This window comes from Bombyx mandarina, chromosome 25 (assembly GCF_030267445.1).
Source record: "Bombyx mandarina strain Sakado chromosome 25, ASM3026744v2".
In the NCBI taxonomy this organism is placed as follows: Eukaryota; Metazoa; Arthropoda; class Insecta; order Lepidoptera; family Bombycidae; genus Bombyx; species Bombyx mandarina.
Window position 1 is genome coordinate 8,870,189 of NC_143231.1, and position 17,154 is coordinate 8,887,342.

The 17,154-nt window shown below is 35.0% G+C and overlaps 1 protein-coding gene across 2 annotated transcripts in view; it reads right to left on the minus strand.

Moving 5' to 3' along the window:
* Positions 1-17,154, minus strand: part of kay (transcription factor kayak) — a 41,013-nt gene that overhangs the window by 10,432 nt on the left and 13,427 nt on the right. The window contains exon 1 of one of the 2 annotated variants that reach the window (XM_028184925.2): positions 16,771-17,128. The exons of the other annotated variant lie outside the window; for it this stretch is intronic. Within the exon in view, the coding sequence (XP_028040726.1) occupies positions 16,771-16,878 (108 nt within the window). The 5' untranslated portion in view covers positions 16,879-17,128. Of the gene's footprint in view, positions 1-16,770; positions 17,129-17,154 lie in introns of those variants that run through there. 2 annotated transcript variants of the gene reach the window in all.

Sequence of the window (17,154 nt, forward strand, 5' to 3'; positions counted from 1 at the left end):
GGTTTCTAGCATCATAAAGGTCCGTTTGTTGTTGGTTTATTTCATAGTTATTACATTATAAAAGGAAGTTAAATAGAAGTTACTGTGAAGGTGAGATAAAAACCTTCACAAGAACTATACCCTTGAAATGCAAGACAATCACTGTTGTCTCGCACGTAAGATTCGTTTTATACAGACTTTTACATTTTGAAATATTTGAAGACTGCATTCATCGAGACGTTGAATTAAATTACGTTTTATAAAAGTATCGCACCACCGGCACACATGTTCATAAATAATGAGTGCAATTAAAAATGCAAAAAGTATTGGGGGCAGCATGCATGCATCGCATGGCGCCGTTCTCTGCGCCGTCGCGACATTGACCGTCACTAAACGAATACCTAATAAAACAAATCGAAGCTTGGCACCGAGCCAGCGTCCCTTCACTACAGCTTACTTACTGCATGAAAACATCGCACCGCCTGCATATAAACCGACCCAAGCGATTCACGCAAAAGTGAACTTAAAAATTCATGACAGTGAAACCGTTTTTAAAACATGCCAAATCCATGGATCGATGCGACTGTCGCTTTCTACTACACTCACCCTGATATCGTTTAGGGCTTAAATTTTCCAAGAAAGTCGCCCCGTTTTTGTATGTTTTCACCGAAAACATTAATAATGAAAATCGTTTTTCATAATAATGTGGAGAAGGCGGCTTGTGACCGGAGCCGACCTTCATTTTCACGAAAACTATATTACCATTCGTCGTTTCTCGGAAAACCCGCGTGAGTCACCGCGAGTCGCTCTCCACCGCGGGTCACTACAATCGCGTATTTACATTCGTAGTCGGCTCAATTCAAAAACTCGATTACGTTGAATGATTCATTCCAACTATGATTCAGCGTGCGACATTGGAGAAAATTTCGCTACTGAATTATTTAAAAGGTTCCTCCGCCTAGCGAAGAAAGTGTATTGAAATATGACCTACTTATTTTTTATGTTTTGAATGATAACAGAATATAATAGTTTTTAGACTAATTGGTTAGTTCTTAAGTTAAAATAATAAATTATAATCTTTATTAATGTTCAATTTAATGAATGCACATAAAAATATTGATAAAGACTAGCGAGATAGCAACTTGTCGAATATTGCTTTAAGATAAGGTTTATCTATAGACATTATTGTATGGCGCCGAATCGTGGACCGGATATCGTCCGGAAATGGCGAGCATACCGCGCGGCGCCGATGCCAACCGCAGAGTTCAACAAAAAAAAAAAACAACACTTTGTGTTTTAAAAATGCGCAACCAAACTTTTTACCTGGTATTTTAGCCGCTTGTATTAAATCTACATCTGAACATAATAACCTTGAATTATTACCTCGAGTTCGATTTCTTTTTCCTCGAACCAAACGTGTTTGTATTAAATTTTAGAATCGAATCGGAACCAATTAAGATTGATCGCAATAGGAGCATAACGGTTATCTGTATGGCGAAGTTTATTAAATCGGTACTTATTGTTCCGCAACGATAAGACAGCAGCTGCATAACGCGGTAAAACAAAGAGTATAATACTGTAAATTGAAAAAGTATGTATAAATACATTATCGTTCTACTTTACATTATAAGATTTAGTGCTCTTATGACGATTTATTTTGAACGAATGATAATTGAAAGCGTCATCTATATAAAAACAACACATTTAGCATTGTCATTATATCAAAACATTATGAACATTTTCAAATAATCGAAATATTATTTGCAACAATGTATTTATGATTTACCATTGAGCCGTCAAGGTCTAAAGTTCGACGCCCACTCGTCTTGGTTAACGCTTGTTTATTCAGTGTTTTTAATTATGTCGCCCACATAGACATTACCCGAGTTTGAAAATGATCACAGTGCCTAAAGTCGTTCTAACAAAAAAATAGAACATGTCTAATGTACCTGAGTTGCAGGCAACTTCATGTGTCAATTTGAAGTTTACTTCGTTTATGCATAAACAAGATAAATACACATAGAAATGGTAATAAACAACTTAAAAAAAAAACATTGTAGACGAATAAAACTGAATGTAGACGGTCACGACCCTCAAACATGAAGAGCAAAACTGGAGGATAAGAGTAGATGCTTAAAAATTAAACAATTACCGCCCGCAACGCGCAACACGATAGATGGACAAAGCCATTGTCTAAACGGCCGCTGTGTTTGGCGGTACTTATGCTAATTTCTTTTGAAGAACACTCGTCTTCCTTTCCGGGCTAACAAATACTTCTTTTTCTTTTAACAAAGGACAATTTCATATATCCGTGCCCCACAATAGCCGATAGGGTTTTATTAAAGTTATTCAGACTGAACATTTCGAAATGTTCACGTAATCAAATAATTATGATCGTTACAAAATTACATTGTCGACAATACAATTTGAGCACATTAACAAGAACGATCCGCTCAATTGGACAACGCTGGCGTCTGCGGTTTATGGATTCGGTCAATTCGTAATTCAACTTTAGGGCTCGTGTCGCGTCCGCACACGATTTCTGACATATAAAACTTGATTTTTTTAATAACGGGTAAATGTGAAATTTCGGGTAATCATTCTGATGACCTCGGTAGCGCGAGCGCAGTCGAAAGCATTTCAGTTTATCGCTCGAACACGGAAAGGCCCTGTTCATTGCGGCCCTGGCACCGCCTAGTACCACAGAGATAAAGTACGCCCATCATGTTAATGTCAACACGCTTTGTTTCATGATTGTTGGAGGCAAATGCAGTACTTGCGAAAGTTTGGATAATCTTATTATGGAATAGAATATTCCAGGTCTCTCGTGGGTTCATCTTGTTATATTGTATTAAGCAATTAAAACTACTTTTACTGTTCAATATCGCGACTTTTACATAATTTCGGATAATTCGAATACTTTACACCTGTTGCCAGACCTCAAATATACGATTAGTTCGTTTGGTAGTGTTAGAGATAGATAATGTTTGGCGTGACGGTGGTACGTTAGCTTACAGCTGGTCACGACTCGTCATCATGGTAGAACTTACGAAAAGGGGACATTAATTAGGAAAGTAAATAAGCTAACCAACACTACGAATGAAAGATGAGATACAGAAATCGTTTGACGTTTATGCCACACAAGTACCTTCCTAGCCATACAGCCTATAGCCGTGTAAAATTGTTTCGCATTTGATATTGTCCTTTTGACCGGCTTATCCCGAACAGGACACCGGGCGGTCCCACGTTATCTGGGACAGATAACGCCCGCGTACCTACAACGGCGCACGGCTTATCATATTTCCACGAACACTTATTCAAACACTTGCACTTATCGCGAAATGTTTCAAAATCAATTTTCTACTTAATAACGTTTTAAATAAGCTCCGTTTAAATGTTCTCATGTGTTATTTATTTTCCATTTGCGTTAATGAAATTTTGGGATAGTGCTTTTTTTATTAAATCGCTGTCTTATTACACATAGTCTATGCGTTGCCGGACTATCGTTTTGAGTCTTACAAAATTTTACTTTATTCGTGGAATGCCATTAAATCAATAAAAAAAAACTTCAGGATTAATAAAACTCCGGGCGTACCGTCATATATGCGATATTCAACCTTAAAGCAGACTGATTGAGCGCAAAACTCATTGAAAATCGCGATTAAACAGCGCTTCAAGGCAACCATTTAAGACGAAAAACCGTCTTGAAACGGAACGGCTACCCTTTGTTATTTACGTAAGTACGTCAAAACTTCATCGCATCAACTCGAGTAGAACGTTAAATAATATTGAGTGAGAGTGCGTAGACTTTTTGTGTATTTTGGATCGAATCCAACATGTATACGCACTGTGTAGGTCACACATGACTTATTATCTTCATTGAAATGTATTTTTCTGTTTTATTTATTACATAGCTTTCTTATGCTCACGAGAGCGTGACAATATTTTCGAAAAATTTTAAACTTTTACATAAAATAACAATTTCAGCGTTGAGACACACACACATACATCGTACAAAAATTGTGGAATCATATATTTTTTTCACTCACTTAATTCAACACAAGAAGTGCTCATGATAATAATGAAATACCACTATGTTAATAATTAATTGTAATACACTCGCACGTAAATAAATAATAATTTTATTTTCTAAATAGTATTATTATTGTGCCCGTCATTTTCTTGGCCCGTATATCTGGACTACAGATACGAAATGGGCCGCGATGATTTCATTAAAATACAGTCTTAGTTTCTTAATTGCTCCCCTAATAATTATCTCAATCTTTAACATACAATACTCTGAAACCAAAAATACATTTACAACCGCGAAAATGTTTGTCGCGCAGCTGTAAGTAATACTTATAGATTCATCTTAGATATAACAATTTATACTGGTTTCCATCAAAGCCATACCTTCTACGGGTGATGTCCGCGCGACCATGAAAACTGTAAATTATTCGATATTTCGGTAATAAAAGAATCACAATAAAAAAGCACGAAAAGAAACCGTCAAAGTAGTTTTATTTATGTCTACGATTCGCTGAAACCGAATAAGATAATTGGCCAAATCCGAATTAAGATAGAATGAAACTAAGTGGTTTTGCACTTTACATACGCTTAGAAGTCACATGTGGCCATTAGTGTCAATAATTTTTTGGGTATTCTTTAGCAGCGTCTTTCCCTTTAACCGGGAAAATCGATGACCCAGGATTCCTTCCTACATTAGAACTACTCGTCTTTGTTTATCTTGCATCGCTTAATATAAAAATATATCTAACTTAAGAGATTCATAATTACGAAAGTTATTCTTCCGAAAACCTACCCAATGTTCGAATGATCTAGAAGAATAAAATCTACAAAATCAAGACCGCACCAAAATTCATCAAGATTTTTTAATCATAACATTATATGTACTTATTAAACATCAGCAATAAGCACCTAAATACAATGCTTTATTTACGCTTATCTTGAACTCACTACTAAAGTTATTGACAACATAAGCCTTTAAACAATGAAACATACCAATCATTATCAAATTGTGGATCCATTTAAAAACATTTTACGTTTTGCATCGAAACAGATGAGTACCTACGTCCTTCTAATGTTATACGTTGGGTCTTTGTATTCAGATTTCTGCATTTAACAACAGGATGTTAATGTCTACAGTAAGTTTACATAAAAATAAAGCATGCCTGCATAATACAATATACGTCTCGTGTCTCGGATACGAGGGAATGTTAAATGATTAAAGAATAAACCCGCATTGATGAAAAGACTTGCTTCAATGTGGAAGACAGTTTATTTGTCAAAAATGTTTACCGTATTGGGCTTTTTAAATAGCCATCAGCCGATCAAATCGATACATCACAATCATAGCTTAATAAGTCTGAATAGTGAGATATCAATGCATTTTTTTATTCTTCAAAAGACTGTATTATTAATTTCATTTAGCAACATGTTTAAAATCACATTTGGAATGTTTTAAAATTTTATTAATTTCCAAGCTATTTATTTTAAAATAAGATATAGCTCTTTGAAACCGATATTGAAATTTTGACTTACGACAGTTTTTTTCTGATGTATCGAAACAGTTAATAGCTTTAAAGTAACCATAATCGATACACGTACTTCAATACAAGTTTATTGTACAAAATGCCTTAATACAATAATAAATTAAGAATTTATATTTAATAAAAGAGGAGGAGGTTATTTGAGAATTTACATACAGGAAAACAATTATTCACGTAATCGAATAAAATATATTCAGTCGTGCGTTTTTATCGTGACTGGGTTTTTTTCAGAAGCATTTTTAAAAGCGATATTTCGAAATCGCCCAAATAGTTTCGTCAATTTGCAGATTTACTTCGAAGGTACAAAGCTTACTGTTTTGTTTATTTATTGTTTCGTAAGGCCCCTCTGCCTTATCGAAACTAAGTGTTATTATCGTTCTCGAAATACCAATAGTTTTGTGGCAGGTAAACTATCGACAATATTTGTTCTTTGCCTTCATTGTTATCTTATCAATCGGGGTATCCAAAGACATTAGAAGGAAAACCATGAATTTCTGGTTCGACCTTACCTTTTATCTAATACGAAACTATTTGTTTAAGATTATTCTCCGAAATGCGATAGTCCTAAACTTAAGGTAAAGAACATATTTACTCTCAATTAAGTTATTAGCTGCGGCAGTAACTATGCGCTAAAGCACACTCGAGCTATAAAAGAAATATGCAGTAGCTATATTTATTGTAATAAACAACCAATAACCTGTTTTTTTTTAAATAATTTCAAACTACCCAAAGTTTGAAATCAACTAAACGAATCGTACGAGGGAAAGAGACAATTAGAGGCACGTCAAGAGGCATCAACGTATACAATGGCGATGCAAATAATCGCGATTATGGCAAGGTTGACGTCGGTCGGCGGAGGGTTCGTTCAACTGACCGCGAGCGATGACACGATGCGCGCGCGGCGTCGCGGCGTCACATGCGCGCCCCCGAACGCATCCCTGATAGATCACCACTCGCTGATAACACGCCTCACGAACTTTGCAATGTGTACGTTCACGTTCCTAACGTACGCAACACCGGCCTATGTATCCCTCGATAGACGCGATGACGCAATTAGATGTAATCACAAACAAAATCATTCGATCAGACTATGGACCTTTTAAATACAAACTCGGATCGTTAGTATTTATCGACGACCTTTGAACATCTCTATTGAACCGTGACTGTTAGACGATACTTACAAAAATCCCAAAACTGCAATCCGTACAAAGCGCACTTCACCAAAATTATGAACCATTAAAAACTTAGTGACTTGTCGAAACTTGTTTATAAAACACGCGCGTGCGCACAATGAAAACAGCCGCGTGACAATTGACTGTCTGCGTCGGAAAACCCCTCAGAAACTACGCGGCACAGAAAGGCACAGTGTAAATATTATGACTTCGACTGGACAAAGGTTTTGTTATCTAAAACCGGTGTCAGTGATCGTGCACAACGCGAGTTGTACGGCCAGCGGTAGAACATGGAGTGAGGCTCGCGCGCCAGCCCCGCTACCGTCTGATAAGCCTGGCGCGACGCCCCCCGTCGACGCCTACGCCCCACTCGGCGCCGTCGCACCGGTGCATCGTAAACACCACCGGCCGCCCCTAGGCACCCGACCGCCGCCGGCCAGACGGACCCCCGTATTATGCACCACACCTACGCACAATTTCACAATAATACTGTACCTTGACATATTGCAGAAAACCGACAACTTTCCACTCCTTAAAAAGAGTAGGAAACGGAGACCCGTGCTTGCGAAACTGGCCTCAGCCCAGATACCAACGAGAACAATGAAGCGCAAACAGAACCTTTTTAGTAACTTCCTAATTGGAGCGTCGATCGGGCTGAAATTCAATATTCAACGCGATCGGCCTGCTACATAAATAGAATAACTAATTTAATGAGTAATTGAATATCAAACACGCACAAAAACTAATATTATAATTTGGTACTTAGGTGTGTTGAAGAAAACGGTTAAAATTACAGTGAAAATATACGACATATTCAAGCGGATACTAAAAATATTTTTTCTAAACTAAATTTATATCTATGCTAATAATATTGGTATTTGATACATAGATACGAAAATTTATAATCAATCACCCCAATCTCACCAATCAGAATGGCGGAGCGGATTAAAATGAAACTTTGTAAAAAAAAAATATTATTGAATCTAAGTGAAATTTAGAATAATTTTATCATGGAACATGTCCCGAGCAAGAAGACTATAATAAATAATAATTACGATGGTTTACCTTCTGATTTTATGAAAGAGCTGTATTAGAAATCAACTAGTAGTTGACAATGCGACGTCTTTCGAGCTCCTTTTGAGTAAAATAAAATAAAACGAACCTCCTGGTATTTCTAGTTATTTAATAAACATTGATCTCATCAGTGCACAATTTAATATCATAACACTATAATAAAAAAAAAATTTAATTAGATACTATGCTGAAATTTAAGGCGGCTGTAATAATCTAAGCTGAATTTCAATTGAATGCAAGATATTAAAAGGAAAGTAGTGCATCAGGCCACTGCATAATTGTGCAAAACCGTGCAATGAAATTAACGAATCGAAAACTGAAGAGAGAAACATTGAGGAAAATACGATTTACGGTTGGTTAATAATAAAAGTTGAAGGGAAAAAATTATGGCAAATGAATTGTTATATTATGTGATTCGATTGAAATTCCAACAAAACAAATAGTCGTTAAGAGTATTTTTCCAAATTATCCTTTTCGGGCATTCCCTATTTCTAATGACGGTCAGTTGTCTATTCCTAGTAACGATGCTTAATGATTAATTACCATTTGGATTTTTAACATTACGTGCAATCGAAGCTATATAATTTGAATGAACAGCATATTCAAAGAGAAGCGGATAAAGTAATAAACCCAACCTTTGTAACATGAAAAAGAATAAAGATTTGCGTAGGTGCCGCTTAAATGCAAAATTTAATTCCAAGAATTGCGGCAAACGAGCGACCATTTGGATCCATTTATTTCGTATTAGGATGGGTCGTTGGCAATTATTTCTTTATCACAAATAGTTCAAAGTACCATCTAAAGATCGAACGTGAATTGTTAATATTGGAACTTAATAATGCAGAAGTTTATGGTTTACAGGCATCGCTCACGTTGTTAAGATCAGATGAGCTGTCGTAAAAGATATTGAACCTCAATATAAAATGTGCATTAAAGAAATATGTAAGTGGAAAAAAAATATGATTTAAATAACATTGAAACTAAAACGCAGTCAGAGTCGTAAACATTTACGAGTGCATTACTCTCGCTAAAGTGTTGAGCAAATTATATTCTCGACGATTTATAACGTACTGAAAAATCGTGAATTTTGATTACTATAAGCATACTTTGTGAACGACGACGTGAGTATAGTAACAATAAGCAATCATTATATTAAAAAACACGTAAAAGTGTTTTTGTAACCCAAACGAGTTGATAAAAAAACGAAGCTGACGTTTCATTGTGTTACATAAATACAATGTCATATAACTCAGTCCGTCAAGCGAGAAATCCTGGGAGACTCTTTAGGCCCACATAAATTACGAGATTAATCTTTTCAAATAATTTGACCTTTTCATCTGACGAGGGTTCATTAAATAATAGCTTCGGTATTGGGTAGTGCGGTTATTGTGCCGTCTATCAGAAAGATGTTGTGGGCGATCGCTTTGTTGTGTACACAATGATATTTTTCTACGGTTTAATTTTGAAGAATCCTCACGTAAATCATTATCATATTAGAGCTCATTTAATTTTAATATCCATGTATTGTTCTATTAGATTTCGATTATAAGTTATTACACCATCATTGTTTTCACAATTAGATAGGTATATCATATCGTGAGCTTTCATATTTAGCTTAGCTTAGCTAGTTTTATAGCTAAATATCTTGTAATCCTCGGATATTAAGATTTACACATCATTTATACTAATCGTAATATTCTTGAGTACGGATTTATAAAAAAACGGTAATTATGTTACGCGGGACATGTATTAATATAGCATCCAAAGCGGAAACGTGGAAAATGTCAGCAATCTAAGCGGCTGCAGGCACGATTCTTGCCCATAACCGGAACAAGGACTATGCAGCTGTTGTAAATATCAGCTCCATGATTGTAATTGCGACGTTATTATTATCGTTTTGAGAACAAAGAAAATTAAAGCTCGCTATGCCATACGCTAACGGCTTTGTTTAATAAACTATGAATCGTTTTATGATATCGATTGAAAATTATATAAGGAAAATGAAATAGAAAATGTTCCAAAAGGAGATATCGGTTCGAGATCGGTATTGAAAGAATGTCCGACGGAATGCGAGGCGATCCTGAGATATGACTCATTCTGTACCCACATCGGGCTCAACCTACAGGGATCTTAACAGTTTTAACGGGCCGCCGTTCCGTAATTTCTAAAGAAGCAATTATTTACAATGCCGCTCTGTCGTAACGTAAGAAGTCTGCGGGATATTTGGCACGAATTTATGACTTCATTGTAATCTGTCATCTTTTTTATTTTCAAGTGTTCCCGTTAAATATGATAGCAAAAGTTTAAAAATATAAATCCCACAGATATATCATCTCTAAACTAAATACTTGCCACTGAATGGCTGTTTGATAATGATTTTGTATAGGTATAAATATAAAGTTGAAATTTTAGACTTCCACCCATCTATGCAATATATTTTGGATTACCAAAATGGTAAAAAGTTTGTATGCAAAACGTTATTTCTGGATTCGTTCAAAACTATCCACTCATAAATTTTTTTTGTACAAACAACGAAGTATCAAATGCAGAAATTTAAATATTCCAAATGTATCATTTGTAAAATACAATAAGGTATTAAATTTTTACAGTGAATACATGCTAAACTTACATCAATTTACTCAGTAGATGTCAGAGAATCAACTTTTTGAATTACGCTATAATCGCGGCGACGATATTGGTTCAATCTATATATTAATACGTGAAGCAAAAACTTTGTATCCCTTTTTACGAAAATTGCGCAGACGGAGGAGTATGAAATGTTCCACACTTATAGAGAATATAGAGAAGAAGTGCACAATGCTAATATTTTTTTAAAATAATGCATAAAAGATACATTAAATCAATAAAGAAAAACTTACACACACTACATACCATGTATTTGACGCACACACGCATGCATACTATAATACTATTTACTGTCGAACTTTTGTTCTTGGCGTCTGTTGTCAAATTGAGAATACATTAAATATTGTTTGCCTTTGTTAATATTTTTTATAGTGTAGTCTTGGCGAAATTTGTGATTATAGAAGTATAAAATACAATCATAATAGTGTACAAACTCACAATTCCAATTAATTATAGTCGAATTTCGACTACTGCGGGACCTCTAGTGCAATAAATTATCTGACTTAACTATATTTTCGGACAATTGTCGAACAGACACAGAAATTAGTACACTATCTACATTTTTTCAGTACAATAGGCAAGGACAAAACAGTTCCGTGCCTTTTTCTCCATTTTTTGTCATTTTTCATTGTTTATTGGCAATCGACGAATTCTATTATTTAACTTTCATCTTTAGAAAAAAAATGTTCTAGACAAAACAAAAGAGAAAATGTAATACACGATATGAAACTAAATATTTTGTTGTCACGCACTAGAATTTAAGTATTAAGATCTTTATGATACTTGCCTATACATATATGTTAGTGTCCACGACGGCTGGAAAGTCCTTTTACAATATATTTTTGGTGATGTATTTTAATTTAGCTTGGACGAGCATTTGATACCTATAGGTTGCATTTCAATGGGTTGAGAAATAATAAAGGCTAAATAATAAAAAAGTTAGTGAAACGCAAGACATGGTAAACAAAAAACAACAGAAGGTATTCTAATTTTTTTTTTATTTTAACCATTTTAAACAAACAGGAAGCTATTAGAGGATAATTTGCTTTATTCACCGTTCTGTCGGTTGGCTTAAACAGGACATCAAACTAACAAATATATTTAGCAATCTATGATTTTCCCGCTTCACTATTTTGGTTTTAAATAAAAAAAAGAGATTTTATTTTTCTTAATCTTCTTAAAATAAATATAATCATTATGCAAGACGACTTATTCGTAAATAACACCATTCGCATTTTTTGAACACAGAGAGACAAAACGTTTATTGGTTTATAACTAACCAGTGAAAGTGCAATCCGAGAATATTGATATTAGGAGTGTAATATTATTGGTGTTTATGGCGTCGTTTGAGGCTACGTGGGTGGTAGAGCTATGGAGTGAGAAACGTGCGCGGGCGCAGTGACTTACTACCAGTGACAGCTTACAACGCCTGACAAAGTGCCCTGACAAACTTATTACGTGACCGCTTCTCTCTAAATGGGGTTAAAGTGGCCCGTCAAATTTGATGGATACACGAAAAGAGGCCGGAGAAATACGTTTCAAATTTTCGAATGTGGAATAAATATATAATGAATTGCTGTTCGTTAGTCTCGCTAAAACTCTAGAACGGCTGGACCGATTTGGCTAATTTTGGTCTTGAATTATTTGTGGAAGTCCAGAGAAGGTTTAAAAGGTAGATAAATATGAAAATGCTCGGAATTAAATAAAAATAACAATTTTGTTTTTACTTTTATGTGTCCCCCGTCGGACGGATTCCTTTTGTTTGTTTTAAGTTTCTTTTATACAAAAGTTTAGGTCTTTTGTTTATCGATTGAGGTACCACAAAGTCTGCCGGGTCAGCTAGTTTTTAATAAAATATTGACGATTTGATATTGTTGTGACGGGTATTTTATTAGATCGCAAGGGTAGGCGACCTTGCATAATATATCTGCTGTGAAGCAGTCGTTGAATTATAAAACTAAAATTTATAACTAATATTAGTGTCATTTACGTTGTTGATGTCCATGGGCTCTGGATAAACATTTAACACCAGGTGGACCGTGAATTCATGCAGCCATCTAAACAATAAAACTGTCAAGTGATTTGTATTTCTTTCCCATACTTTAGTAAAGACGTTAGTATTATCAACATTAGGTACTTTTCAATTACATTAGGCCTACATAATCACCCTGTGCTGTGACTATAGATAGCTAAAGAAAAAAAAAAGTATATGTTTAAACTACACGCATGCACCTATCGTAAACTTATGGTATTATAACTATAATTATATTTAGATTATGTATATCATTCCGATGAACAGCACAAACATCTTATATACACGACGTGTCTAGTTTTTGTCAATAACAAATAATTCTAGTTTAAAATCAACACACTTTGATCCCATCCCAAAATGATTTGCAACAGACCTAGTAGTCGATACAAAGATGATAATTATTAAATTATTTTATTATCATCGTTTATTAGTACGTCTGGCCCATACAAGACACCACCAACTAAGTTTCTCGCCTGATCTCTGTGAGTCGCGTTTTCGATCCGCTGTTAGCACTGCTGCACAAAACCATAATATTCAACATAAATGAAAATGCGAATTTAAAAGTTTTTATTTATTTTTTAAACTGTCGTAAAGCATAGGTATGTTACGTTTTATCCGAAGACCACTCAAACTAGGTATTCGGAGGCACAAAAGAAAAACACTTTACAGTAATTGCCGAGAATGACCGTCGGTTATCTCATGTAGACAATTGTCTACTTTTGTCTTCACTGACGCCACTCGAGGGTAAGACTAACAAGTTTATTACTTTCTATGGCTACCTTTAATGATCAGTGTTTTATGACAAGCCCTGGAAAAAAAAGAACAACAAAAAAACGGCCCTGCTGACAAATTTTCGTGTTCAGATAAATGTTTACTTATAATTAATTACATAGTTGTATTTTGAAAAGATTTATGGCATGTCTTTTTTATACAGCCAAACGTTTTGATAGGCAATTACTTTACTAATTCAAATATGGACATACCAATTCAATCGAAACAAGACGCAGAAAAACCGGTTGAAGTGAATACAAAACAAAGTCTATATATTTTTATAATAAACTAGCTGACCCGGCAGACTTCGTAGTGCCTCAATCGATAAATAAAAGACCTAAACTTTATTTAATTCGGAGAATTTTCATATTTATCTACCTTTTAAACCTTCTCTGGACTTCGACAAATAATTCAAGACCAAAATTAGCCAAATCGGTTCAGCCGTTCTAGAGTTTTAGCGAGACTAACGAACAGCAATTCATTTTTATATATGTATATAGATAAATAAAAAAGTTAATTAATTACCTAATCCAAGCAACTCTTTTTAATGCAAATTTTCCGTCAATTCCCAGCAATATTTCATCGTTAATAATATGTAAAAAAGAAAAAGAAAAACAGTAAATAAATAAACCACAGCTGTTTTACTTGAGCCACGAACATTAGTAAAATACATGAAACAAGAAATTTCACAAACGGCAGCCGAAGCGTTCTTTGTAAATGACGTCACGTTTTAACCACGCAGGTGTTCGAGACGTGATTTTTCTACCTATATTGCACAACGTAACTCAGACGACGACCAGGTATTAAAGTATAAAAGGGAAAATATATCTCAAGAAGATAAAAATAAGACACGTAACAAAACGTGTCGGGGTATTTTCGATTGATTTGCAATCTCTGCATTAAAAATATACATATCAAAACAGCAATGGTCATCTTTAAAAAAAACTGTACAGATAAAATTTTAATTAAAATAATTGTATAAGGTGACGTAATTATTCAAAGAGCATTGCTTCATAAGCATGTGCTAGTAGACATCGAAATATATTAAGAATGTACGAAAATTGTTTAACTTCCGATTTGCAAGTAGGCAAAGAGACTCCGATGAGTCACACTATTCTCGGAAAACATCGCCAAGAACTGAGAGTTACCCTAATCGATGTTTAGTTAGTTTATCAATCAATACGTTACTATTAATTTTACTATGATCCATATTTAGTCGCCTTCAATGGGTCAAGGGAATATCTTAACGGCATCTTGTGGCGATTACGCGATCACAATTAAAACAAATTGCCTACGTCCGGCCTGAATTGTACACGAGGCGACGTGGCTCGTCTATAGCATCAATAAGCCCCATCTGTCAGAGTCAACAAGGTCAATCATTACTTGAATTCGACGCTGCATAAAGTACGCGTTTAAATAAAACGCAGTTTACCTGACAATGTGTTACGCATTGTTCCGCTTATTCAAATCAACGTCATCAATTCATTGTTTGGTTTTAAACTAGAATTGTTGTTGCGAAAAATTCGTGAAGCAGGTAAAGAGGCGAGGTTACGTTTGTTGAGGCGGCGTGCGGGGATTCCCTAAATGTACCTATGTACGTGCGTTCTTGGAAGTAGTCGGGTCGGAGAAATTTCACAAGCACACGATGTAGGTCAAGTCGGCCGGACTTGACGTTTTCGCCTCGGAAAGGTTACCAACAACGCCGCGGCTGCAGCCTGGCAAATCCGGTTACTTACGCAACTGACATACACGTTTATCAGATCCTTTGAGATTTGTTTTGCCTCTAGAACGTTCCATGATCGTAATATAGTTATTACTGATATCGAATTTATTATATTATTTCGTTTAGTTAGTTAAGTTAGTAGTAGTAGGCGTAGTGTTGTGTGTGGTGAGCACATGTCAGTGCGGCTGGGAAAATCCAAGGTTTTCATTCATGCATGGTATTAGTAACACGTCTTTGAAAGCAAACATGTTTTGTGGTTTGTGACGTTAATCGAACTAGTAATGATAATTCCCAAACCTCAGTAACGTGACAACGTGACAATTCCTTACAAATTATTTATTATTATTATTTGAATAACCAGTGGACATGATTTAAAATCATTTTTAGAGCTTGATATTATGCGGTTACCAAATCCCGAATCACGTTGAGACATTGAAGATTTAAGGGCAGCTTATGTGGGAGCGGTTTACCTTATGTACGAAAATTGAGTGAAGGCAATTAATATATACGATTAGTACCAATGTACAATGAGGATGTACTGGCAATAACTCGAAGAACTAAGCATTGCGTTAAACAATTTTATTATTTAAGATTTGAATTGGAATCTAGGCATAAATACTTCTTTTAAGCTACTCGAAAAAATGCATTGTACTACAATAAATATACTTTAGTTGTAAATCTAAATAAGTACAATATTTATTTCACTATAAATAAACTTTTTTGAAGTGGGATGAATCGGGCGAGTCGTCAGACGAAATTCGACCTTTGACTTCGACCATTGTATTTAATAAGTTTTACCTACTCAAATATTCAGCTAAAATTGTTGACATACAATTCGGGGGGTTATTAACAGTGACCGGGCAATTTTAATGAAATTCACGATAACAACACGTAACTGGGTCGGTACTCGAACACTATTTTCAAATACTTGAAAGAAAAAAAATGATTTGCAAAAACAAGTAGCTGAATAGGCGGAGAATTAATTATATTAGTGACGTCATAACATCACGCATCGCACGTAATTCGGTTAAAAGTAAAGATATTATACTGGAACTGCCAATAGTAGACCTGATTCAAACGTATGACAAAAAAATACTTATCGGCTGCTATCTCTCTAATCTGATGTAATTTATCGGTTGATTACGAGCGATTTACTGTTTGTAAAACACTCAACGCCATCTACCGGTGTACTGTGAGAAACTAACAAAATAATATTTCATGTACTCAAGCATTCCTTTCGAACAAAACGTTATTTAAACACGTGAGATCATTCACTATTTATAGTTAATAAAATACTTTATAACTTAGTTATTGAAACTGGAATAAATTGTTTTTTTTTTTATCGTATCTAAAATATTCAATGTTGAATCTGCATAGTTCTATAACTTAGAAAACTATCTACGAATAAATAAGGAAACTTTCTTTGAAAATCAATAACTAATTAATAATCTAACATTTATCTTCTGTCCTTATTGCACAATAACGAACTGATGTTTAATACCGTAAAGTGACAGGAAACATTTACGACAAATTAATTAAGGAATAAAATTATAAATTTTCTCTGACAATGCTCAACTAATATTTGTGTTCAAATGATTATTTTAAACATTAAGAAGAGTCGCCGTTCATTTACAATTATCCTAATCACGCAAACATTTTCAAAATTATAATGTTTCATTACGCCAACGAAATTGTGCTAATAATCGTGAAAGTTGTTAACATTGTTACAAAACTAGTATAAAGATATTTTTTTTTTATATATTCAACTAAGATTTTGGATGTTGTATAATCCGCGAAACTCACCACCGATTTTGCATAATCTTCTGTTTGGTAATCGAACATGGTTGCGAACATTAGACTGTCGTCTTGCAGCTCGCCGCTGAGGAGATGGTAGGGCACCAACTGCGACATGAAGGCTGCTTTCCACAAAAACTGTCCAAAACTACTACTACCCGCTGAGGGCGCGCGAATATCACAAAACAAATTTCTCTTTCAGGTGCAGCGTGACAATTCACTGTTTGATAAGAGTGTGAGTCATACCACGAAGTTTGTGTCAACCTAAACGTACGCGTAGCTAGAGCGTTTTATATCAGACTGAGTCAGTTCGCGCGTTTGTGGCCGGTTTTGTATGTCGCGGGCAGCGGGACTGCGCACGCGCGTTATTACACTTCGAAATCGAAACGTCTT